The sequence below is a fragment of the Amphibalanus amphitrite genome, unplaced genomic scaffold (assembly GCF_019059575.1).
Source record: "Amphibalanus amphitrite isolate SeventyFive unplaced genomic scaffold, NRLGWU_Aamphi_draft 000978F_arrow, whole genome shotgun sequence".
Lineage (NCBI taxonomy): Eukaryota > Metazoa > Arthropoda > Thecostraca > Balanomorpha > Balanidae > Amphibalanus > Amphibalanus amphitrite.
In genome coordinates this window covers 87,634-114,282 of record NW_024882472.1, presented here as the reverse complement: position 1 = coordinate 114,282, position 26,649 = coordinate 87,634, and the positions used below count along the sequence as shown (strand labels likewise).

The window sequence follows — 26,649 nt, the reverse complement described above, 5'->3', positions numbered from 1 at the left end:
ATGATGTTGCTCCCATGCATGAGGGTGGGTGTCAAGGTCACCGGAAGGTCAAGTCAGGTCATTGACCTTTGATGACCTCGTTTCACTTTTTCGAGTTTTACATGTTTCTAGGCCAGTTTTTGGAGCTGAATTCGAATTTAGTAACCATATAAACATTTACGAAGTAGTTTTGGTGCCTTCGTAACATGTTACGAAGCTGTCAGAGGCGGTTGCCACCTACTACGAATATCCTCACTGGTTGGTTGACCTGACCTGACCTGAACCGACCTGGCCTAAATGCATGAAAACATCATCTGTAATCAAAACTAACATGATTTTCGTGATCAGCACCCCGAAAAACCCCATAGCAGCCACGCTTTACGACCTTCTAACAGGTCCCGATTTTCCCGACTTTTGGGTCATTGACCTGACCTGGAAGGTCAACCGATGACTTAGGACCTTAAAAATGGGCATCATCAGCTTCCTTTCGTCACGGGCAACACGCTCGTTTTTTTCCGCGAAGCTCTAGCTCGATCAGGGGCGAAACGGCAAAGGGGGGGGGGTCCAACGGACCCCCCCCCCTCTTATACGTTCGCGGCTGGAAAACACCAATACGGGCGAGGGTTAAGGACACGTAGTGTGGGATCTGCTACTTTCAAGTTTTCTTTTGAGTTTTTATCATAGATCGTTTAGACGACAGTAATATATCAATTTGGCTTTGCTCATTGACATGTAAGCACGCATTTTGATTTTTCCAGGCTATTTAAACAAGCGACTTTGATGCATTCATAGCTGATATACTGTGCCGCAGTGCACCACATATGTTATACTTAATACTGTACCGCAGTGCAAGAATGATTGGCATTATATGCCGCAGAACACCACTGATTGGAATACCTACTGTTCCGCAGTGCGCCACATACATATTGGTATACTGTGCCGCAGTGCACCACATATTGTTATACTCTGTGGTTATACTGTGCCGCAGTGCACCACTGATTGATATACTGTGCCGCAGTGCATCAATGATTGGCATTCCGCATCGCAGTGATTCACTGATGACACAAGTAACTAGGCATGACGGCCAGATCCTTTCCTTTGTTTCGATGCAAGTGCCATGAGACACATCCAATTCGCAGCTTATTATGCAGCCTAACGCTCATAAAAAGCGCAATCGTGCATAACTATAACATCACATGAGAGTCCGATACCAAATAATTGTATTCCAAGTGTGCGTATTCATTACCTATCAAGCTAAGGATAACTGAGGTGGCTCTGTCTCCGGGTGTGCGATCTGCACTCGGGCAGATTATATCGCACTGTTGGCCATCTGGCTGTTGTACCCCGAGGGGCTGGACGGTGCCGCCTACTTTTCCCGCTTGTAGACGCGCGTGGCAGTTATATCGTCCACTGTGCATTTCTGAAAACGACAGAAATACATGGTGGTTAGTTGAACTTTGAAGACAAACAGCTACGTCGCGAGTCAATTCAAGTTGAAATAATTATCCAACATCACCTTGCGATTTTATAATAGTTACATAATAATGTTTTGAATCCATAACAAGAAATAGACTATGTAATGCAAATAAAACACAAGGTTTTCATTCTTGAACGTTAATGGATAATTAAAATCCTTAAAATATATTATGTTAATATACACCAACAAGGTGTTCAACTAGCCCACCGATTTGTTATTTATAGTCATCTATTCAACACGGCTCCTCTATTCTTTTCTTTAAGAGACATTATTATTGCATCACACACAGCCCCGGGCGGTGAACGCGGGGCGCCACGGGCCGTTCCCGGCTCACCAGAGTCATGGTGTCTCCGTCGAAGGTGCGCCAGAGCACGGTGTCCTTCTGGCCCTTCTCCGTGTCACCCTTCTGGTCGTGCACCAGTGTGCCGTCCTCCCAGGTCATGGTCGACTGGGGAGAGGCCGCAGGGCGGTCAGAGAGGGCAGATGTCCGGTCTGTGCCTCAGCGGCGGAACATCCGAACTCCGCGGCAACAATCCGGGTCAGTTTATAGAGACACTTCCGCACACCTCCGTGAGTGTGTCACAAAATGACCTCAGCTTAGGAAGTAGGTCACAAATGCGAAACTATATATTTTCATACACTCTGCAACCTTTAACATACAGACTTAAAGTGCCAACAATAGGCGGATGGAGGGCGGGGGGGGGGAAGGCATTTGGGGGCAAATGCCTCCTCGCAGCGCCCTATCAATCGATGAAAAATAGTCGTTTTTCTAGGATAAATAGAACGAAAATTTGATTGCTTTAACTTTTTATGAAAAAACGTTTGCCCTTAACTACACCGAGGTCCACAAGCAACCTGACTCCGAGGAGATTTTGTAATGGCCGGAAAAAAAAACTGTTTTGGGTTCCCCCTCTTCCAAGATTCCTTTACTACTCCCCTCCCCAGCGTCTGAGACCGCCTATATACATATGTATGGATCCGTCTTTGAGTGTCAAAGGTATCATTCAGTCGGTGTAACTGAGGGAACGATTAACCTTCCAGACGGTGGAGGGGGGGGGGGCATTTTTTTTGCCCCCCTTTAGTTTTTTCGATATATCTCGAGAACCGCTGCGCCGATTGTCACCAAACTTTCAGTACCCTCCAGTGAATAGCTATTGCACATTGTGACCAAAAATTTTCCAAAGGCTATGATAGATTGGCCGCTAAAGACGTCAGAGTGACGTCATTTTTGCCATTTTCGACCCAAAAAAGGTTTCGCGGGAAGAGCTGTCGCCTGTCAGGCCTACAGCTTTAGAGATACAGAAAAATGTTTCAGACATAAGAAGTGTAGAATTAGAAGGGCTACAAAACTGCTATCTCGGATTTTTGAATGTTTTGGATTTTGACCCCCAAAAATAAAAAATAGATTTTTTGAATATAATAGCCGAAAAATCAAAAAAGTTTTTTTTTTTTAATTTCGAAAAGAAACCTGAATATATAAGATATTCCCTATCACGTTCTATCTACACATCAAATTTGGGATCGATCCCTCTTTTTTTGGCCAAGTTATAGCAAAAAAACTTCAAAAATTGATGACGTCAAATTTTCAAACTCAATTTTTAGCAATTCTAGACCTAGTAGCGCAAAACAAAGACCACCATTAGACTCCCCGTGACGAGCTGCATCGAATCAATACCCATTTTATGCAAAAATATCAACTTTGAAATTTGACCTTTTTTACCTGACCTTGACCTGACCTCCACCAGAAAGTGACCTAAACCGTACCTGATGGTCTATAGCCAACTGACCAACACCATTGAGTTGGAAATGAAAAACTGGCCATAAAACATGCATCGCACAACCTTAGTAAAGTTGGGTTCATGTGGTGACTCTTGGTGACCTTTGGTGACCTGACCTGTGACCTGACCTGGTATGACCAGTGACCTCTAATAGCAACATATGTACTAGACAACTGACGCTCTATCGCTGATTTTCGACAAAATGCGTTTTACTCGGTGTTATAGCGCTTTCCCTTAGAAGCCCTGTGAACGGTGAAACATTTTATCTTTGACCTGACCTGTGACGTCATCGGTGACCCCGAGGTCAATGAAATTTGGTTTCCTTCGACAAATTTGACAGGGCTATCGAACGCCGTTTGAATTTTCGGATCCGTCCAGTAGTTTCGGAGATACGGGGAGGACAAAAAATGCCCCTCCCCCACCGCGCGGAAGGTGGCCGGGAGGCCCACCGCCTGCCGGGTTAATTTTTACGTGTGTTGGAGAGACGCCACCATGATTTGCACGGCCGTCTGCGCCGACTCACCGGTGACCCCGGCTGACCCGGACTGACCCGAACTGACCCTGGACTGACCCGGACTGACCTTGACCTTCCTGCCGTCGCCGTTTGCGCCGACCCACCGGTGACCCGGACTGACCCCGGCTGACCCCGGCTGACTCGGACTGGCCCTGGACTGACCTTGACCTTCCTGCCGTCGGCCGTCTCCTCGTTGAACTGCTCGCCCAGCCGGAAGGTGATGGTGGTGGTCTTGAAGGCAGTGCAGGTAGTCAGTTGGAAGGTGCCGCCCTGCTCCGAGATCTCCACCGTCGGGGAGGCCGTGCTGGCCATCTTCCGCAGCATCACGTTCACGTCTGACACACAGGGCGGGGGGGGGGGGGGTCAGCTGGGGCAGCCGGGTCAAACCAGGCGGCTTGGCCGCGTAACTGGGTGGTTTTCACCTATGCGGACGCCGGACGGTTTGAGGATAAATGACATTTGAAATGAATCACGGTCAACAACCTTTCTAGTTAGTTTCTGACCTGAGTGCCCTGTATAGGATCCGTAATACGATGCCATGCACGACTACAGTCTACATAGATCGAAGTGGATAAGTCGTTGGGTTTTGTGTGCTTTGTGTGCTTTAGAAGCATTATTATTCTTGTTCGTGCTGAGGGTTTCAATACCACTTATTTACATGCCACACGAATTTCAGGTCTGCAATGACTTGATTGATGACGTGAGGACTGCTTCGCAATGAATGACACGCTGAGTAAAGTAATCGCCTGAAAAGTCAGCGACCTGATGTCGGTGCAAGTGTATACGCAGTCTGTAGCGCGCCCTGTCAGCACACCCATCGGTGCAATGTGATCAATTTGATTGTCTTCGAATGAGTTCGATACATACTTACCGAGCGCCTTCATATATTCGTCGAAGTTTTCGCTCGACTCCATCTTCCACTTTCCGATCATCGTCTCCGTCATGGTGTATGTCTGTCTGTGTGTCCGTCTGTCTGTGTGTCCGTCTGTCTGTGTGTCCGTCCGTCTATCTGTCCGTCCGTCTATCCGTCGGTTTGTACTTTGTAAACGTTTGTCGTATGTCAGTCTCTGTCTGTTGACCCGTAAGGCTGTCCCTCTACTCGTCTGCGTGAGGACCGTTTCTGCCCGTCCACCCGTCTCTCGAACGCCTCCGCCTCCGTCTCGGTCTCCGGAATGTCTCCGCCCCCGACGGCCTGAGTCTCCGCTGTCCCGCCGGCTGCGTCCGATATCCTCCCCCGCCGACGTACAAACACCAATAACAGCGCGCTTAAACCCGACGCCGGCCTAGAGGCGCGGCCAATTGATCCGCCGGAGCTGCCATATGATCCGGATCAATCTGGCAGCCCTGGCCAAACCTTGACCAGTCTGACACGAAGGATGCGAATTGTTCGTGGAAATACGGACCGTGGAGCGTTGCGCCCGTGAGACGTGACATGTGCATACGGGCAGCTTTGTCATTGGGTTCAAAAGACTGCGAACCTGAATCAATGGTGTTCTACCTTTCGTGAAGTAAACGGACCGGAGAACCCCGCTTAGATGTTCCCGGTAGAGTGAAGTTGAGCTAGCGAACATCTTGTCACGATTAGCATCATTCCTCAGCACGAGTAAATGCCTACACCTTCGCTCAGTCAATGAAAAGTCGCGGTTGTCACTAGCTTTATCTCATCCGCCCCCCCCCCCCCGAGTAATTCGCTTCGAATTCCTCTACCAGTTCGATACCTCCAATGCCATCAATACATCAACCAATACCTTCTCAACGTCCGCATTTCAAATAGTCAAATAGTTTCAAATATTTTAAATGAAATACCGACCGGCTGTCAGTTGTCACCCATTGCGACTGCGGACGGCAGAGGCAGACCCCACCTCTAGCGTCAGGATTGGACCCCGGTCAGAGAGGAATCTGTGTATTAACCGTTATAGATACGTAGTCATCTGCCCTATACCCAACACTCAGAACACACGCAAATTTATCAGCGACGTATATTTCCATAAAAATACATTGAACAACAGATCACAAGTAGCGCGGCGTCCCCTTACCGCTACGAAAGGCTGAAACCAATAACACAGTCCTTCCACTCAAACGATATGGTAACCCCATTCAGAAAATAGGTAGATGTGAGGCAACAGAAGCGGCTCAGATTCGTGCAGCGTTTCAGCCAGGACGGATATCGCAGTCGCAAGTTATCAGACTCGAAAGTCGCAGAGGCACACAGTGCTGCTGCAGTCTACGATTTGTACGTTTGATAAAAACGGAAATGTAACGGCTTGAATGCATCTAGACTTATCTAGACTTATTGACTGGCACAAACATGTTCTGAGAGGGCATTTTGGTGGATGGTGTTTCAAAAACGTAACCCGCGACCGGAGCGCCCACAGCGGCCACAGAGAAAACCCCAAGTCAGCGCTCCAGGCAGTAGTTGCCTCATCTACACGCGAGAGTGCGAGGCCGACCATGCCGCCGGCGGGAGCGATAGGATAGTTCCACGGTATTCTGTGCGGTCACAGACGAACATGAGCGTGCATAACACCCCGAACACAACCAGCATACGATACGACACCGCACGTAAAGGCAAACCGATCACACTCTGGTACATAACAAAACTGCAGCGGCCAGCCGGTCGACCGGGCGGAACAACAAATAACAGCCAAACGCCCCAGCGCACTATGGTTGGAAACGGCCTCACGGATGGCCGTGGGCAATTTCGGAATATATGTATATTTGGGGTGTCATTCTGTTGGAAATTGATGAAATGTTTTGAATTGGGCAGAAAAAATTATTTAGTTGCGCATTTAGTCTCCATTATTGTACGTGGAATCGGGAGTTTCTGACAGTGACTTTTTTGGTGCGCCGTCAAAGGTTTAAACAACCGCGCTGGTGATAGCATGTGGAGTACCTCCATGACGTTGTAAAACTGGATTATTATATATCAAAATAATCCTTGTTATGTTGGCTATCGAGTGGAGTGACTCTTTTTCCCATGCGTGTTCAAAATCAGGAACGGCATTGCATTCTGTTTGCAGTGTCACCACAGCAATATTTGCAAAATTGCGTTTATGTTTCATTGGACATACAAAAAGTTCTCCATCGACCTCCATTGAGCTTTTTGGCAGAATAAATCGCTGTTCAATTCTGCGTAAGGGGAACGTAAAAGCAGACTGCGCACTTGTGCGCAAAATCGTCCGTGAAGCGTCATCTCCCGAGGCGTACCTACCCGTCGCTTCGTTAGCACCAGGTCGGCTCGTCAGTCTTGCAATCGCTTATCCTTATAAATGATGGTAAGAAGCAGGGTTGCGGAGTCGTGGTGGCGCCAAATCCGACTCCGACTACGACTCCGACTCCTGACTCGTTGCCATGACTCCGGCCGACTCTGTCTCCGACTCCGGACCCCTGCCAGTGTTTCGGAGTCGCGATGGAGCTGTTCCGATTCGGACCGACTCCGACTTCCACTGCGGGCTCCTGACCGACCCCGACTCCGACTCCGACTCCTGGCTCGTTGCCACGACTCTGGGCGACTCTGACTCCGACTCCGACTCCGACTCCGACTCTGACTTCGACTCCGCACCCCTCGTAAGAAGTAACTGCTCGCCCCTGCACCTGGAGTATGAATATCGTGCAAACGTGTATGGATATCCTGGAGTATGGATATGGATATCCACTGACAGAACAGACATACAGACATGCTGTAAACTCCATTACACTGCCAATACCATGGCAAATCAAATGGCTATCTATGGTTTTTGATCATCGTTCTACAGTTTCCAAAATCTTGAACTGAATGTTGGCAATTTCTCGTGACTACTTCACGACCATGACGCATGCATTTCTGAAATTGATCTTTTTTCAACCAGCCACGTACTCGTATGATAAAATGAATGTCACCATCGTGTTCTACGCCCAAAAGTACCCATAAAACATGTGTCATGCATGGGCTGCGGATAGGTACCAGTTTTAATTTTCGGGGTTATGTGCTTACCTGATTGACCTGACTTTGACCCTGGCCAGTGGCCTATGCTTGACTGACCCCTACATTGATCTGACACTCTTTTAGCACTTATATGAAGGGTTGTGACAGTTGTGACAGTTGTGACAGATTGTTTAGGACCAACTGATGACTGAATTTATTTAGGACCAACTGATGACGATATAATTGAAACGCGAAACGCGAGGCACCGATTGCGAGGTTCTAAAGTCCATGCTACTGAAAGCCCGATTTCAAGTGTTTGACCTGACCTTGACCCGACCTGTGACCTCGAAATTCAGCTTTAAAGTATTCATGTGAATCGTCTCGTCGCGTTCTTCTTTCGTTTGCCGCGCCTCGTGCGTTTCGCTGCGCCTATTTGTTCGCGAGTTATCGGCTGGGGGCGTTGAACGCCCCCCCCCCCCCCCGGCAAACGGCGGATGGGGAAATACCCCAGCAACTGCCGGGTTAATCTGACGCATGTTTTGTCATTTGATCGTCATTTTATTTCTTACTTTTTTGCCTAATCTAAAAAAAAATCATAAATACTCTTTCTCCAAATTTGTGACCCTTTATGACCAATAGTAAGACACTGTGCGTCACTACGTTGATATTTCTCGCCCTAAAGCATAACAACAATATCCATTCAGTAATAGCAGTATTCAAAACATGTTCAAAATGCCTCACGATATCGATAACATAACGAAAGACATAGGCGACTTATGACATACTTGCAATGATGACGTCACACACGCGTGACGTGACGTGACCTCGTCATTTCTGAGTTACTGTATGATGCACGAAAGACACTGGTATACCTATGCAAAGTTTCATCGCAGTCGGTCTACGCATTAACAAGTTATGGGCAAAACATTTTTTCGCGTTGACCCCCGGCCATCCGTGAGGCCGTTTCCAACCATAGTGCAGCGGTGCCCCGGAACCCGTGAAAGACAACTCGGCCCGGCGGGGGCCCATCACCCCGGGACCGTACGCCCAAAACACACCGGTAATACACCCCACAGTAACACCGCCCATACGGGGGTGACATCACCGCCGCTGGTACCGGCTCGCGGTGAGGCGGGGTGGCAGTCATACCCCACCCACCGCACCGGTCAGTCACAGTGGCACCGCTCGCCGCACAGGTCACCGTCACAGTAACAGCTCGCCGCACAGGTCACAGTCACAGTAACACCATCCACCGCACAGGCCACAGTCAGCTACCACCGCAGGAGCCGCGACGGCGCTCAGAGCGCACCCACAGCCGCGCCGTCTGATCAGGACACCGAGACTTACGGATATATTTATACCTGTCGGTGACTTCCCTTATCGACAAAAGATTTCGGGGGAAAGCTCCCCAGAGCGCGACAAGATTCTGTTAGCTCGAAACGCAGAGATGCGTTAAGAACGTGACACTGATCGCCTATAGCGCATCCTACCATCACTAGCATGCGCACAGGCACACAACTCCCCAGGCCTGTTTTGATACAGTCATGTATGTTACATAGGCACATGATGCCTGTGCAGGGTCACGCTACGCCAGACATTCAGAGCTCCAACATAGCTGTGCGCCCATCATGTGCATCGTGACTTAGAAAAAGACGTGAGGGCTAGCAAAGGCCTCATTAGTAATTTTACGCAGGGTACCCTGTTGTCGCCAACCATGCCTAGTCTGGAAACAGGCGAGAGGTAGCTTTATGGATAATCCAAAATTCGGAAGTACGTCAACTCTCTTCAGCTCCAAGCACAAGCTCGCCACCCCCATGGATCGGCGTCACTCGCCGTCGCCCCTGACCGACAGTGGGGTGACTGTCCGACCTCCTCCGTCCGTCCCGCGCCACCCACACCAGTGTGGCCTGTCCCGGGTCGGCGGTACGGGCGGTACGGGCGCCCCTACTACACCAGTGTGAACAGTCCGGGGTCGGTGGCTGGCGGGACAGGCGGGACAGGCGCCCCTACACCAGTGTGAACAGTCCCGGGTCGGCGGGACAGGCGCCCCTACACCAGTGTGAACAGTCCGGGGTCGGGGGCCGGCGGCTGCTCGTCGCCGCCGTCCGCCGGGCCGGGCTCCGACTCCAGGTCGTTGACGGCCCGCTCGAAGCTGTACTCGTAGTTGGCCGCCTGCTGCGAATGCTTCTCATGCTCCACGAGCGCCTCGTTACCGCCCATCTGCGAGCACGGGATAGTTAGTCAGTGGGCCGCGTGCAGCTGGGAGCGCCTCGTTACCGCCCATCTGCGAGCACGGGACAGTTAACCCGCGCCCTGCTGGGGGGGGGGGGGTGTTTGAACACCCCCCCCTTGTGGTTTTTCGCGAATATCTCAAAAACGGCGGCGCGGAGCGCCGCCGTTTTTGGTACACCTTATCATACATCAATTCTACACATGTTGTGAAAATTTCAGACCAAGGTCATTCAAGGTCAGGTCACCAGGTCACTTGAAGTGACCTCACCTCATAAAAAGTTTCAATGTCTGTCATAGCTACACCGAGTGACCGATCGCTTTAAAACTTTCAGCGATTGCTAAGAGCAATAGCATGTACAAAATGTATATCTCAGAATTTTGATATCGATGACCTAAGGTCAGGTCAATTTTGCGACCTCCCCATTATAAGTCAATGGGAGAAAATTGAAATGCGCCTCTTTTGGATGAAAGACATTATAAACACTCCCAAACACCGAATTACAAGTGGTTTAGACACACTGAACATGAAAATGGTGTCCGTGACCCTTGTTTATGCCCTGAGGTCATCTTAGGTCACGAATGGTATCTAACAGTTTTTCGCAAATAACTTTTGATAGAGGCATGCTAGAGCGATGAAAACGCCTTAGATGTGTTCAGCTCGACGATACGGATCGACTGATATGCAACATGACCCTTTCCGGTCAGGTCATGACCTTGACCTGAGGTCAAATTTTCAAGTTGACCTTTCAAGGTCAAGTTATAGTTCATTCGATGCGTCTTGACGAGAGGAACACGATGCCGGTAAAGGTAAGCTCGTACAGGGCTTGGGTCAAAAGTTATTGCAGAAAAACTGTTTCCGAAAAAATCGGCTATTTTTGCAGTTTTTGCCCCCTGCAGGCAAAACCGTTGACGTTAGGTCAAATCTGAGAGAATTACTCAGAAAGGGCGTTAATAGGGCTATCGAATACGCTTTTCCGCGGCGCTGTAGCTCTATTGGTTCCCGAGTTATGCGTTGGTTTCTTGGAAATTTTCGCCATTCGACCTGGAAATCGGCGAAATTTTGCCTTCAATGACCTCTGGTGACCTGACCTTTGACCTGACCAAAAAATTGACCGAAGTGATTTCGTCATTATTTTTGACGCTCTTTCGAACGCCGCCTTCCGCGTATCGCTACGTGGCCCAGGAGCCGAGTTACAAGGGGGGGTGTTCAAACACCCCCCCCCCAGCAGGGCGTGGAAATCCAGGACCCCCAGCCGGGCGCGGGTTAATCAGCTGGGCCGCGTGCAGCTGGGAGCGCCTCGTTACCGCCCATCTGCGAGCACGGGATAGTTAGTCAGTGGGCCGCGTGCAGCTGGGAGCGCCTCGTTACCGCCCATCTGCGCGCACGGGACAGTTAATCAGCTGGGCCGCGTGCAGCTGGGAGCGCCTCGTTACCGCCCATCTGCGCGCACGGGACAGTAAGGGGGTCAGCCGGGCCGCGTGCAGCTGAGAGCGCGGGCCGCCCATCTGAGCTCACAGGACAGGATAGGGAGTGGAGAGGAGCAGTCAGTCGAGTAAGGAGACGATCAACGAACGCCGTGGACGAGCTACCAGTGATACAGCAAACACGTCAGCCACACATAACTATAAATGATTTACAAACGGGAGCGTGGGTCGTAACTTATCAGCAGCATAGTACTTAGACTATTTGCTGTGGTGCCCACATAGCTCTGTCCGGTAAGAGAGGGAAAGGGTGAGCATTGTCACCACTGGCTTAGCGAATACCACCCTCTACGAAGGAGCGATGCGCCAGGTGGTCGTCCCCGGTTCCATACAAAACAAGCCTCCAGGGACAGAGGGCTGTCTGAGCCCAATGTCGGACCCCAGCTGCCAGGGGCAGATATGGTGAGCGCTGTGTCCTCACCATGACGGCGATGAGGGCGTTCTCGAAGGCGGCCATCTCCTCCTCACTGAGAGTGTGGTCCCGGTCCAGGTGGTCCACGTCCGGGAACTTGAGGAAGCGCACCTTTATCTCCGGACCTGGCGGCACGTGGCACGTCCGGTCAGGGTGGTCCGCAGGTCAGGTCAGGGTGGTCCTCAGGCCCGGTCAGGGTAGCACTGGCACTCAGGTCAGGTCAGAGTGGCTCCCAGGTAAGGTCACGGGTGACAGTGATCCCCATGCCAGACCCCCGGCTGGTGGCAGCCAGGGCGTCGGGTGTCCTTTTCACAGGACCCATCCAGACATCGATAATAATCAGGCAAGTAGACTTTCAGCGGAACACTCGACGTGAAGACCCTATAACCACAATCCAGCCATTAAAATGACTCGCTTAAATGTATCAGATACCACTGGCATTATATAGCAATTCGACAGGGACAGCACGTAGCTGAAGCACGTCCTATACCACTACCGAACAGGCCTGTCTCCCGAGCACCGCTCCACGTTGGTCTCTCTCCCTCTCCCCACTCGGCTCACCGTGGGCTCCTCATCCCCATCTTAGTTTATCTCGCCTTTCCCTGTCACCATTGGTTTAGCTGATCAATCCTCTCCCCTTGGTTTATCTCTCATCTCTCCACTCACCGCTCGTCTCCCTCCCCAGCCACTCTATTCGTCAGATCACCTCCCAACTGTTCTCACCGTTGGTATCCAGTCCGACTTTGTGCAGTTTCTGTTTGACGGCCCGCTCTATCTGGACCCGCTGTTCGCGGTCAATCTCACTGATCTGAACCATTTTGTCCAGACCCAGGGAGCGCAGAGTGGAGAACTTTACTCGTTTCTGGCGGCAGAGAGAGGACTGCGGTCACAACCTTCAGTGGCAGACTCACTGCCTCGCCGGGACGAGTGTACAAAGGCAGCCGCACGGGGGCGACACAGTCCAGGCTGTGAAACAGTGAGGCAAGAATAAGTGTTTTCGAGTTAGAAAAAGGCAAAAAATAGCAAGTGAATTTTCTCTGAACATTGCTGCATAAATCATATTGTAATAAGGCATCATCATATTTTTTTTTTTTGCAAGGCGGAATTTAATCCATTATATAAGCGTAGATATTGCACGTATTAATGTCACATACGTATTGAATATTTATACCGTGCACGTGGAGCTCTGTATACCTCTGAATTGCATACTGTGGAGTTCTGTACCTTTTTCGGTGAGTCAGCAGACTCCTCCAGATCATCCTCCTCATCCTCATCCTCTGTATCGTCCTCGTCGGAGTCCTCAGAGGACAGCGGACCGTCCTCCACAGAGGAACTCCCCTTGTCCTCAGACGAGCTCCTTCTGTCCTCGGAGGAGCGCTCAGAGTGCGTCCTCAGCAGCTCCAGTACGTCCAGCGTGGCTGTCAGAGGACCGGGCACTGTCAGTGGGCGCCGCAGCCCCCCCCCCCTTGGACACCGGTGGTCAGTACGGCAACCCCCCCCCCCCCCCACCGGTGTTCAGTACGGCAGCCCCCTCCCCTTCGCGGACACCAATGGTCGGTACGGCAGCCCCCCCCCCCCTCCCCTCTCGGACACCGGTTGAGCAAAGTATCCACCATTACACGGCGTCTCTGAAAGCGTCGCCCTTACCCTGCTCCTCGGAGTCGGCGTCTGTCGGCTCAGCACTATCGCCTGTGGGGTCCGCATCCCCTACGGCCGGGTCGGATTGGCCTTCGGTCGGTGACTCGGAGTCCACCGGTGACTCAGAGTCCACCGGGGACTCTGAGTCCTCCGTGGACTCCAGGTCGGCCTGCCAGGTCAGCAGCTCCGCCTGCCACACCTGCCGACAGACAACAGGAGCGGTAAGGACTCCGTCAGCTGTCAGCTGACGATGCTGTGCCGTGGCGGCCGACGCCCCACAGGTTAGGGGTGCAGTCAGGCACTGCTATCCACATCATAACTGACGGAGAGACTACGTCTACCCGTGTCTGCAGAGCGGCGCTCGTTGGCGGGCGGTCCGCTGATGCCTACTCACCTCCGTATCGGCGAAGAAGCGTCGCAGCTGGACAGAGAGCTGGGAGAGGCTGGCCATGGTGGAGATCAGGTGGCCCAGGGTGCCGTCCGTCACCATAGCCGGCTCGCTGCTCATAAACTCCTTCAGCCGGCGGGACTCGTCCGATATACCGACCATCACCTGAGGGACAGTGTCAGACATCAGAATTCAGACCCTCCTCTGATCCCGGTATATTGGGCGGGACTCGTCCGATATACCGACCATCACCTGAGGACAGTGTCAGACATCAGACCCTCCTCTGATCCCGGGCGGGACTCGTCCGATATACCGACCATCACCTGAGGGACAGTGTCAGACATCAGAGCCTCCTCTGATACCGGGCGGAACTCGTCCAATATACCGACCATCACCTGAGGACAGTGCCAGACATCAGACCCTCCTCTGATCCCGGGCGGGACTCGTCCGATATACCGACCATCACCTGAGGGACAGTGTCAGACATCAGACCCTCCTCTGATCCCGGTATATCGGCCGGGACTCGTCCGATATACCGACCATCACCTGAGGACAGTGCCAGACATCAGACCCTCCTCTGATCCCGGTATATCCGCCGGGACTCGTCCGAGATACCGACCATCATCTGAGGACAGTGTCAGACATCAGACCCTCCTCTGATCCCGGGCGGGACTCGTCCGATATACCGACCATCACCTGAGGGACAGTGTCAGACATCAGACCCTCCTCTGATCCCGGTATATCGGCCGGGACTCGTCCGATATACCGACCATCACCTGAGGACAGTGTCAGACATCAGACCCTCCTCTGATCCCGGTATATCGGCCGGGACTCGTCCGATATACCGACCATCACCTGAGGACAGTGCCAGACATCAGACCCTCCTCTGATCCCGGTATATCCGCCGGGACTCGTCCGAGATACCGACCATCATCTGAGGACAGTGTCAGACATCAGACCCTCCTCTGATCCCGGGCGGGACTCGTCCGATATACCGACCATCACCTGAGGGACAGTGTCAGACATCAGACCCTCCTCTGATCCCGGGCGGGACTCGTCCGATATACCGACCATCACCTGAGGACAGTGTCAGACATCAGACCCTCCTCTGATCCCGGGCGGGACTCGTCCGATATACCAACCATCACCTGAGGACATTGTCAGACATCAGACCCTCCTCTGATCCCGGTATATCGGGCGGGACTCGTCCGATATACCGACCATCACCTAAGGACAGTGTCAGACGTCAGACCCTCCTCTGATCCCGGGCGGGACTCGTCCGATATACCGACCATCACCTGAGGACAGTGTCAGACATCAGACCCTCCTCTGATCCCGGGCGGGACTCGTCCGATATACCAACCATCACCTGAGGACAGTGTCAGACATCAGACCCTCCTCTGATCCCGGTATATCGGGCGGGACTCGTCCGATATACCGACCATCACCTGAGGGACAGTGTCAGACATCAGACCCTCCTCTGATCCCGGGCGGGACTCGTCCGATATACCGACCATCACCTGAGGACAGTGTCAGACATCAGACCCTCCTCTGATCCCGGGCGGGACTCGTCCGATATACCAACCATCACCTGAGGACAGTGTCAGACATCAGACCCTCCTCTGATCCCGGTATATCGGGCGGGACTCGTCCGATATACCGACCATCACCTAAGGACAGTGTCAGACGTCAGACCCTCCTCTGATCCCGGGCGGGACTCGTCCGATATACCGACCATCACCTGAGGACAGTGTCAGACGTCAGACCCTCCTCTGATCCCGGGCGGGACTCGTCCGATATACCGACCATCACCTGAGGACAGTGTCAGACATCAGACCCTCCTCTGATCCCGGGCGGGACTCGTCCGATATACCAACCATCACCTGAGGACATTGTCAGACATCAGACCCTCCTCTGATCCCGGTATATCGGGCGGGACTCGTCCGATATACCGACCATCACCTGAGGGACAGTGTCAGACATCAGACCCTCCTCTGATCCCGGGCGGGACTCGTCCGATATACCGACCATCACCTGGCGGACAGTGTCAGACAACAGACCCTCCTCTGATCCCGGTATATCGGGCGGGACTCGTCCGATATACCGACCATCACCTGAGGACAGTGTCAGAAATCAGACCCTCCTCTGATCCCGGGCGGGACTCGTCCGATATACCGACCATCACCTGAGGACAGTGTCAGACATCAGACCCTCCTCTGATCCCGGGCGGGACTCGTCCGATATACCAACCATCACCTGAGGACAGTGTCAGACATCAGACCCTACTCTGATCCCGGTATATCGGGCGGGACTCGTCCGATATACCGACCATCACCTAAGGACAGTGTCAGACGTCAGACCCTCCTCTGATCCCGGGCGGGACTCGTCCGATATACCGACCATCACCTGAGGGACAGTGCCAGACATCAGACCCAACCTCTGGTCCCGGCCGGGACTCGTCCGATATACCGACCATCACCTGAGGGACAGTGTCAGACGTCAGACCCTCCTCTGATCCCGGGCGGGACTCGTCCGATATACCGACCATCACCTGAGGGACAGTGCCAGACATCAGACCCTCCTCTGCCCCCGGGCGGGACTCGTCCGATATACCGACCATCACCTGAGGACAGTGCCAGACATCAGACCCTCCTCTGATCCCGGTATATCGGGCGGGACTCGTCCGATATACCGACCATCACCTGAGGACAGTGTCAGACATCAGACCCTCCTCTGATCCCGGTATATCGGGCGGGACTCGTCCGATATACCGACCATCACCTGAGGGACAGTGTCAGACATCAGACCCTCCTCTAATCCCGGGTGGAGGGCGGGGGAGGGAGGGACTCGTCCGATATACCGAATATCACCTGAGCCGAACAGGGAGGGTCAGCACGACAATGGACGAGCCTTGCTGGCGAGATAGTAGGCAGTGGGGAGGGGGGGGGGGGGTTGTATATTTTAAACAAAATGATGATGAACCGATACAAGCCATGCATGCCAATAATTATTCATCGCAGTCCAAGTCGTTTCGACACGACGGTGACAGTTTAAAAGCAATAACAACATGACAATATTTGGCATACGAGGGAAAGATATGGATCGTCTCAAAACGCACACATAAACAGATATGTGGTCATACTTACCCGCGATCGAATTCGTGTGACAAGACATTCGAAGGCAGCTATACCACTGAGAAGACAGTCAGTGTGTCGGTGTAGGCCGGCAGGTCACTATCTGAGCCATCAGAGTCTTTACACCCTCCCCTCCCCTCCCCTCCCCGAGCGTGTCCGCCAGTACCGTACAGTACCTCAGAGAAGACGGCCAGTGTGTCCGTGTAGGCCAGCAGGTCGCTGACAATCTGCGCCGTCAGAGAGTCTTTACACCCTCCCCTCCCCGCCCGTACCGTACCTCAGAGAAGACAGACAGTGTGTCCGTGTAGGCCAGCAGGTCGCTGACAATCTGCGCCGTCAGAGAGTCTTTACACCCTCCCCTCCCCGCCCGTACCGTACCTCAGAGAAGACGGACAGTGTGTCGGTGTAGGCCAGCAGGTCGCTGACTGAGCCGTCAGAGATTCTTTACACCCTCCCCTCCCCTCCCGAGCCGTACCTCAGAGAAGACGGATAGTGTGTCGGTGTAGGCCAGCAGGTCGCTGACAATCTGCGCCGTCAGGTAGTGGCCGCGGTCGGCCAGTTCGAACAGCGCCTGCGGACCACGGACTCGGTCAGTGGTGGCTACGGTAACGCCTAACGGGCCAGGTCATAGGCACCGGCTACAGGGGTGCTCTGGCAACACCGGTATGACTGCAGTGGCAGAGTGGCTCCTCTACAGCACGGACAAATACAGCCGAAAGCCTACCAACAGACGCAATGAATGCCAATTATGACAGAAAAAAATTCACACACCGCAAGAACATTGTTGAGTAGGTGTGTTATAGTCGTACAATCTTAGGAACAAATGTGTCCTATTTGAATGCATTTCACAACTCAAAAGTTGGTCTCTCTGCCGTCGTGGCCCAGGACGCGCGCCCGGTACCCCGCTAAAGGGCTATATCTCATTCTCAACCCAATCTTATCTGCGTGCGCGCCGTGGTAATCGGGTGCGCCGTGGTACCCCGCCCCACTGGGACAGTGCCTCACCCTGATCCCACGCTGGGGCTGCGAGTTGCAACTCACCTTGATCCCCTGCTAAGCTGCGAGCTGTAACTCACCCGGATCCTGTCGGCGTGCGCGGCGTGGTGCTCGCGCGCGGCACCCCTCCCCCTCCCCCTGGGGCTGAGAGCTGTAACTCACCCGGATCCGGTCGGCGTGCGCGGCGTGGTGCTCGCGCGCGGCACCCCCTCCCCCTGGGGCTGCGAGCTGTGTCTCACCCGGATCCGGTCGGCGTGCGCGGCGTGGTGCTCGCGCGCGGCACCCCCTCCCCCTGGGGCTGCGAGCTGTAACTCACCCGGATCCGGTCGGCGTGCGCGGCGTGGTGCTCGCGCGCGGCACCCCTCCCCTCCCCCTGGGGCTGCGAGCTGTAACTCACCCGGATCCGGTCAGCGTGCGCGGCGTGGTGCTCGCGCGCGGCGCGGTGCCGGTCCTGGAGCTCATGCAGACGCTCCAGGCCGTACTCCTTCTCTGCAGCAGAGCGAGCGGACAGAGTCGTCAGTCAGAGGACGGCGCATCACCAGTCACAGAGCGGATACGTGAGGTACTACACGGCAAAAGGATGTCGGAGCTGCAGAATCAGGTGCATTTAAAATGTCTTGCACTTCTAGCATTCATTTTCTCGGATACCAATGGTTGGATTTGCTAATCATCAGCCTGGTAAGATTCGGCTTGTATTTGATAATATTGATGGATAATATCATATTGGTGTGACAATTGACATATGATAAATTAAGCAAAATATGCATGACAGTGTAAGGCATACCAGCCAAAAATAAAAAGCCAATCCAACTGAGGAGATACTGAAGAACGGCTCTTACCTGTGTTAAATTCCGATACTATGTGAACGTAGTTGTGAATGACGTCCTCCAGTACATTGCCAAGCTTATTTGTCTGAGCTGCGATTCCGTCAAACAAGTGCTTCGCTGAAAAGGGAAACAATTGCTGTATTGTGAAGTCGCCAAAACGCCAGCTTAAACAACATAACATCACATAGATTATCAATAGCGCATCAAGGGAAGATGCAAAATGGCAAGATCCGGTGACTATCAAACAGTGTCAGCAACAGATCGTTCTGTGGCCGCTCACCTTTCTCCAGGTAGGACCTGCCCCTGTCGCCGGACCGCTCGCTGCTGCCCGCCGCCGTGCTCTCGGCGCTCTGACGCTGCCGCTCTCTCCTGCCGCTCTCGGCGCTCTGACGCTGCCGCTCTCTCCTGCCGCTCTCGCGCCGCTCCCTGTCGGCGGCGGCGCGCTCGGCGTCGCGGCGCGCCCGCTCCAGTCGCGCCTCGGCCAGTCGCTGGAGCTGCTGGGCACTGAGCGCCGGCCGACAGGTGACCGGCTGCGGCCGGCGGCTGGGCGGCGGCGCCAGCCGACGGTGCGCGCACAGCCGCGCCGTGCGCACCGTCAGCACGTAACGGCACGTCTCGGGCTCATCGACCCGGACCAGCGCGTCCGCGCCGCCCTCCTCGCATACGTACTGACACACAGAAACAGAGACAGATGGGTTAGACTGGGACGGTGTCCCCGCCCTCCTCGCACACGTACTGACACACAGACAGACGGGGGGGGGGGGGTCAGACTGGGACGGTGTCCCCGTCCTCCTCACACACGTACTGACAGACAGACAGAGACAGATGGAAAATGACGATAATAACTCAAGTTTATTGTACAAGACAAGCTTTCGATACATAAAGTATCTTGATCACTGTCAATGAGATGTAGAATATTTGAAAATTCACAAATAACAAAAACCGACGCAAGTCGTTGCATTTCTTTCTTCCTAACATGTGACATTCACCCTATGACACTTTCACTGCTAATTTTGCTGCTATGCTAGACCATGTAATAAACCCGTTTCTTGTGTTGAACGTATTTCTTGACATGATATGAGCCGCTTCGAGACATTTTCGTTTTCGTTTCTTCATATTTCGTTCCAATATTTTGGTATCGTCCCACTTCGGCAGGTGCTGGCATTCTTCTATGTGTAGTACGATCGCATTGGAAGTCCGGTGAAATTTGACATCGCTCTTATGTTCCTGTAATCGCGTTTTTAATCCCCTTCCTGTCTCGCCTACGTAAGTCTTATAACACCCCGAACAAGGTACTTCGTAAACAATGCTCTTCTCGGAGCCTTCGTTTTTCTCTTTTCTTTCTAATATGTTCTTGATTTTCTGTCCTGAGTTCGTAGCAATCCGCACACCTATGCTCTCTAGTTGTTTTGAGATGGCATTCGCTTCTCTTGAATAGGGAATCGTTATCCATCTATCAGGCTTGTCTGTACGCTTCTTCGTTTGTCCTCTCTTCTTTTTCTTGACGATTTCTTCTGCTTTTTTCCTCTGCTGTATCAGAAAACCCTTTGGGTACTTCAATCTTTCAAAGGTCTCGTATATGTGCTGAAGTTCTTCTTGTAAGTAGTCATCATCACAAATCCTAAACGCTCTAAGGAAAAAGCCAATAACTATACCACTTTTCACCCTGTCTGCATGAGCCGAATAAAAATGCACGTAATCTTCCTTATTGGTAGGCTTTCTGAAAACTTTAAATTTGAAGTTGCTGTCTGTCCTCAAGATGGAAGTGTCTAAAAATGGCAGCTGGGCGTTCTGTTCCTTCTCCAATGTAAACTGTATCTTTGGGTTGACAGCATTCAAGAGGTTCAGTTTTTCGTCCAAGTCCATGTCTTGCGGTACCACTACATATACAGTTTACATTGGAGAAGGAACAGAACGCCCAGCTGCCATTTTTAGACACTTCCATCTTGAGGACAGACAGCAACTTCAAATTTAAAGTTTTCAGAAAGCCTACCAATAAGGAAGATTACGTGCATTTTTATTCGGCTCATGCAGACAGGGTGAAAAGTGGTATAGTTATTGGCTTTTTCCTTAGAGCGTTTAGGGTTTGTGATGATGACTACTTACAAGAAGAACTTCAGCACATATACGAGACCTTTGAAAGATTGAAGTACCCAAAGGGTTTTCTGATACAGCAGAGGAAAAAAGCAGAAGAAATCGTCAAGAAAAAGAAGAGAGGACAAACGAAGAAGCGTACAGACAAGCCTAATAGATGGATAACGATTCCCTATTCAAGAGAAGCGAATGCCATCTCAAAACAACTAGAGAGCATAGGTGTGCGGATTGCTACGAACTCAGGACAGAAAATCAAGAACATATTAGAAAGAAAAGAGAAAAACGAAGGCTCCGAGAAGAGCATTGTTTACGAAGTACCTTGTTCGGGGTGTTATAAGACTTACGTAGGCGAGACAGGAAGGGGATTAAAAACGCGATTACAGGAACATAAGAGCGATGTCAAATTTCACCGGACTTCCAATGCGATCGTACTGCACATAGAAGAATGCCAGCACCTGCCGAAGTGGGACGATACCAAAATATTGGAACGAAATATGAAGAAACGAAAACGAAAATGTCTCGAAGCGGCTCATATCATGTCAAGAAATACGTTCAACACAAGAAACGGGTTTATTACATGGTCTAGCATAGCAGCAAAATTAGCAGTGAAAGTGTCATAGGGTGAATGTCACATGTTAGGAAGAAAGAAATGCAACGACTTGCGTCGGTTTTTGTTATTTGTGAATTTTCAAATATTCTACATCTCATTGACAGTGATCAAGATACTTTATGTATCGAAAGCTTTGTCTTGTACAATAAACTTGAGTTATTATCGTCATTTTACATCTGTCATGGATTCGTTACAAGAGACAGATGGGTTAGACTGGGACGGTGTCCCCGCCCTCCTCGCACACGTACTGACACACAGACACTGGCAGGGGTGGAGGGTCAGGCTAAGAGAGCAGGGCAGAGAGGAGGAGAGGGGAGAGCAGCTGGATGACCATAGTGCAGTCGACGAAGAGATCGTAATGGCAAGCTCGTTAGAACCTGACGTCATATTTTGAACATATCATTGATGCATTATAGAAATAAGAGCAAACATCACGATACGCTTATCTTGTGCACCCGTGTTGCTTTTATTCATTTTAATCGTATACCTGTATGACGCAACTCCCGAAAAAACAATGTCTGATGGATGGATTTTAGCAAATAAACATACATACATAATTACATACGCTAGCATATTGATAAACTTCACCCCACAACGCATTGCAACGCAACCCGTGAACGTTTCTTCCTGCTCGGGCCGGTGTGCTTTCGCTGGTTGGGTGCTCACTGCCCATCCAGACCTCTGACCCCCTATCCACTCTCACCTCCGCCGACCCGTCAGGTCACTGACCTCTGACCGCTCCACTCACCCTGACCTCTGCCGATCTGTCGGGTCACTGACCTCTGACCGCCCCTGACTCACCCTGACCTCTGCCGACCGGGGCCGGCCCGTCAGGTCGCAGTCAGAGCCGTTGACATACGTCTGGCTGTGGTAGCGGTGCTTGGCGTGGCGCGACCGGCCGTCGTCGCCGCTCCAGTCGTAGTCCGATTCGAACCGTCCCAGCACGCTCACCGGGCCGACTATCTGGCCGCCTGCGGAACGGTGGGAGCGTCAAATCTGACCGCCTGCGGGACTGTGGGAGCATCAGATCTGACCGCCTAAGTTATCGAGCGAGCATCAGATCTGACCTGTAAGACCACGGGACCACCAACTAAACGGATCTTGGCCCCTAGAAACGTCTCAACGGACCGGGGGGGGGGGGGGTCTTCTGAGGAGTTCGCACACGGTGTGAAGTGCGCTGCGGCGGTCGTTCATCAGCTGCTCGTTAGTCGAGCGACTCACCCTCGAGATGGTACTGCCGGATCTCGGCCATGGGGCAGAGCTCGTAGGTCCACCAGTCGCGGGTACGCTGCAGACACGGCCCGCTTGACATGGGCGCCAACAGGCCTGGGACGCAGACGCCCGGACCGGTCAGAGCGCAGCCGGGCAGGGGACAGGTCAGACGCCGCCGGGACGGGTCAGACACAGAGACAGCCGCAGGGCAGCGTGCGGACTGCCTGATGGAATCAACGGCAAATTACATAACTACGACAGCAGCATGGCAGCGTGCGGACTGTCTGATGTAACTACCGTCAAATGTCATATGGCAGCCGCGGCAGGGCAAGGTGCGCACTCTCTGAACGTTATCACTGTCAAATGGCATACAGCGACAGCCACAAGATGAACTGATGAAACTGAATGAAATCAGTGTTAAATGCCACAAACAGTCACCGCGACAAAGTGCGACTTGGTAAGACTGACTCCCTCTTTCTGGCTGCGGTCAGCTGCGTGTGACCTATGACGCTGGACTCAGTGGCAGAGTAGAGTCACTGAATTAGTCTCCGGGGAAGCCGGGAGTCGTGGGAGACACTGACTAGTCACTGGGGCATTAGGGGAGTCAGTAGTCACTGACTGGGCACGGAGGCCGGGCAGTCGGCGGAGTCAGGGCACTCAGGGCAGTCGGGGAGTCCGTAGAGTCACTGACTGGGCACAGAGGCCGGGCAGTCGGCGGAGTCAGGGCACTCAGGGCAGTCGGGGAGTCCGTAGAGTCACTGACTGGGCACGGAGGCGAGCTGGCCGGCCTCGGCGTCCTCCCTGTGCGGCTGCAGCAGCGCCTCCGTGTCCGGCAGCTGGCACGAGTACGGCTGGCCGGCCCGGTTGTACATCTGCACGGTGCGCTCCCCCGGCGTCTGTCCGCAGCCAAAGCGCCCGTGTCGGAGGAACGGCAGCACCGCGGTCAGAAGTGCCCAACTGGGGTAACGTGCATTACTGGCCAACATACCGACGTAGGTACTGAAGACTCGGCAGTTCCTAGCAGTTCCCTTTACAATACTTTTAATCATTATCTGGCCCACATGCACAGGTTTTCGAATTATTCGCCAAGTGTTTTAATGATTTAAAGCCTCGCCTTGTGAAGGCTGCTATCGCCTAGCGACTTCTAGCTTCACTGGCGCATGCTGATGCAGATTTATTCGTTGGTGTTGCTCGTTGTTTTTATATAGTCCCATGACGAGCATTTGCAGCTTATAGTTTAAAGTGCCTGTCTTCGACCTTACCTCACTGAGGAGCACCGGCTGGTCCGATATGTCCACCACAAAATTCAGCGATTTTATCTCCTCGGCATCAAACACAAAACATTCCGAGCACAGGCTCACTGTACTGAAAATTACCACACTGAGCCAGACTGAGGCCATGCTTCTCTGTCCTCTGAAACAGAATGTTTGTCAGCACTAGTGCACAGATAAAGCAGTCAGGGTGTGTGACTCAGCCCCAGTGTCCCAAAATTATGTTTTGGCTTAGGTGTCAGAGGGAAAATTCCTCTCCAAAAAGGGGGATAAGAGTGGAAAATTCCCCAGTCAGATAAGGCCCAAAAAGAGTGGAAAAGAGATCAATGGCATGCATTTATATATAATGAGGTAAAATGTAATATGTTAAATGACCAATGCAAATGCTTATTCTCAGTAAAGCTGGGAGTGGATAATTGCTCTTAGATATTTAAGATGAGAGTGCAAAATGATTTTTATTTGGATGTCGTTTCCCACCTAAATCGAAATATTTTGGGACACTGCTCAGCCCAGCCCATCATGGTGGGGGGTAGGGGGACTAGGGGGTTTTGATGGCTGACCAGAACTGATTAGTGATTAGGCATCTCAGAAACTAGGGAAGCTAGCAAGACATGGAAAAGGAATTGATATATCTCAATAAGCTCTGAGAGGCTCAGTACTTCGGTCACTTTTCCTTTAAGTTCAATGATGTAGGTCACTGGAATCAGAAAGTTGCAGTGGCCAGCCATGAAGGTATTCTCAAAGTTCAAACACAGCATCCACCACAGTTGGTCCAATTCTACCCTGTACGGTCTCCACTCTCCAGTCACCAGTGACATACACATATCAACATCTTGACATACCAATGCCAGATTCTCCCTTGTGACAGTGAACTGGCAACATCTTCATGAACAGTAGGTACATTAGCATGCTTAACATCAAGCTAATATTGTCATAAGTTGCAGCATATACGAGGCAGCTGATCAATTCAATAGTCAATGGGCTAAAGTGGTGTGGCCAATCCTCATCCCACACAGAGTCTCCTGCCCCTTTCAGTTGACAAGAACATGAGACACCCAATTCCCTGTGTCTGGCTTCATCTGATTTAGCAGTGTGGGACATATTCCAGCCACAGATCTGCGAGTAAGCAACAGATGCAACTCTTCCCCAGTGGCACAAACTCTTGCCACTCTGTGCTCTACCTTTACACCACCAATCACATCAGGTCATCATGAGTCTTTCCTGTCCAGTAGCCTGCTGAGAGCAGCTATATGATAATTTACTGGGAGAACTTCTAAATACAAACTCTGAATGGCTTACCAAGCCTTCATGGCCTTTTCAAATAAATCTAGCTCAAATATTTTAAATGACAGATTGACCAAGATGTAGACCATGCTAAGCAGAGCTTGTCTTGTTGCATAGACCTTGATCCCTACCATAACTTACCAAACGTCTGAGCGCATAATGCCGGCCTCTGGGTGACAGGGGAATTTAAATGTCAAAATTTTAACAAGCCCATCAAAGCTAGAGTCAAGGCCTATCCCACTCAACTGACTTTTATCTGCCAGTTGCCATGGCTGCTTCCACCAACCTCAGAACATTTCTGTCAATATCTCAAATATTGAGTGCTGGAGTGACTTGAACCCAGGCTTTTACTTCCAGGAATCCAATGCTTTATCAACCATAACTAAGCTACAGGACAGGCCAAACTGAGCTTGAGGTACAGGCCTTTCTCATGAGAACTTTGTAATGATGATGATGATGATGATGTCTTCAGGGTACTGCCTTTGCATCAGCACCCCACCAGAACTCCTGGGTTTTGGGCATGTTTTTGGTTGGTTTAGGACAGGTGGGTTTAGGTCAAGGTTACAGCATTAGTAGAGCAGACGTCACATGAAGGTATTCCAACCGAGGAGAGGCACTGCAGGTTTGTAGGTTGTAGGTTTTTAGGTTGTAGGTTACATTAGGTCAGGTTAGGTTAGGTTTGTTTAGGTTTTCCTAGATAGAAAAGAAGCACCTCCGGCCTCAGGGTATGGCACCTCTCCTTGGTTGGAAAACCTTCGTGTGACGTCTGCTCTACTAATACCAAGATTACTTAGGTAGGTATGGTCTGGGGACAACTGGAAAAGTACTGGGAAAGTACTCCACATATTTATCAATGACTGCATCTGTAACTGGGTGTGATACCTGTTAACATTTAGATAAATACATACATACAGTCAGGATGCTGTTATACTGTTATACAGTGGGGTACTGTTATAAATCGCCTACCTTCTACGAACCCTGACCCCGGGGCCTGGAATCCTTAGCCAGCAGCCAGTGACATTCGAAATAAGTGATTGTAGAAGCAAGTTTCCGCAACCTAAAATGCTTGAAGCGCTTGGAGACTGATGAATGTTGATGCCAGAGTATATAGATCACCGTTGATGCAGCACGAGAATTGGATTAAAGCAGCTACAAGCGATTAAACTGGAAATTGGAATAAACCAAAACAAAACAGAAGGTACGGTAAGTACAGGGTCAGGGTCAGGGTACTCAAACTGCCTTTGAATGCCAACATTTTAAACCATGGGTACATCAGAGTATATAGATCACCGTACCAGAGCATATAGGTACGTATCAAACGTATATTGACGCGTATATTCTCCTTTAACATCTAATGCCCTTTCACGGACAAGACAGCGCGCAACCCAAGCAACCACTAAACTAATGGCAGGGAAGT

The 26,649-nt window shown here is 51.6% G+C and overlaps 2 protein-coding genes across 3 annotated transcripts; both read right to left on the bottom strand.

The window, feature by feature from the left end:
• Positions 1-1,184: 1,184 nt before the first annotated feature.
• LOC122368817 (sodium/calcium exchanger regulatory protein 1-like) lies at positions 1,185-4,986 on the bottom strand. Its single transcript, XM_043343076.1, has 4 exons — positions 4,620-4,986; positions 3,911-4,083; positions 1,791-1,904; positions 1,185-1,399 (listed from the first exon to the last, which is right to left on the bottom strand). Exons 1-4 carry the CDS (start codon positions 4,690-4,692, stop codon positions 1,346-1,348), a joined length of 414 nt encoding a protein of 137 aa, XP_043199011.1. The 5' UTR covers positions 4,693-4,986; the 3' UTR covers positions 1,185-1,345.
• Positions 4,987-8,194: 3,208 nt separating this feature from the next.
• On the bottom strand, positions 8,195-26,630 carry LOC122368816. 2 transcript variants are annotated; one of them, XM_043343073.1, is made up of 15 exons: positions 26,528-26,630; positions 23,940-24,090; positions 23,441-23,573; positions 22,687-22,791; positions 22,267-22,436; positions 19,042-19,429; positions 18,774-18,878; positions 18,332-18,423; positions 17,414-17,509; positions 13,811-13,969; positions 13,426-13,615; positions 13,003-13,196; positions 12,502-12,640; positions 11,788-11,903; positions 8,195-9,872 (listed from the first exon to the last, which is right to left on the bottom strand). In XM_043343073.1, the coding sequence occupies exons 2-15, from the start codon at positions 24,075-24,077 to the stop codon at positions 9,702-9,704; spliced, it is 2,196 nt and encodes a 731-aa protein (XP_043199008.1). In that variant the 5' UTR covers positions 24,078-24,090; positions 26,528-26,630; the 3' UTR covers positions 8,195-9,701. The 2 variants fall into 2 exon arrangements, with proteins under 2 accessions (XP_043199008.1, XP_043199009.1); XM_043343074.1 differs by lacking the exon at positions 8,195-9,872 and adding an exon at positions 11,124-11,325 and having other exon boundaries at positions 26,528-26,613.
• Between the last annotated feature and the right edge of the window lie 19 nt (positions 26,631-26,649).

Excerpts from the sequence above, each read along its gene's own strand:
- LOC122368817 (XM_043343076.1), bottom strand. The coding sequence starts at position 4,692 with ATGACGGAGACGATGATCGGAAAGTGGAAGATGGAGTCGAGCGAAAAC. Across the intron at positions 4,084-4,619 it reads CGAATATATGAAGGCGCTCG|ACGTGAACGTGATGCTGCGG; the intron begins GTAAGTATGTAT and ends CCTGTGTGTCAG. Across the intron at positions 1,905-3,910 it reads CCGACGGCAGGAAGGTCAAG|TCGACCATGACCTGGGAGGA; the intron begins GTCAGTCCAGGG and ends GCCTCTCCCCAG.
- LOC122368816 (XM_043343073.1), bottom strand. The coding sequence starts at position 24,077 with ATGGCCTCAGTCTGGCTCAGTGTGGTAATTTTCAGTACAGTGAGCCTG. Across the intron at positions 18,424-18,773 it reads AGTATCGGAATTTAACACAG|AGAAGGAGTACGGCCTGGAG; the intron begins GTAAGAGCCGTT and ends GCTCTGCTGCAG. Across the intron at positions 13,970-17,413 it reads CACTATCCGTCTTCTCTGAG|GTGATGGTCGGTATATCGGA; the intron begins GTACGGCTCGGG and ends ACTGTCCCTCAG.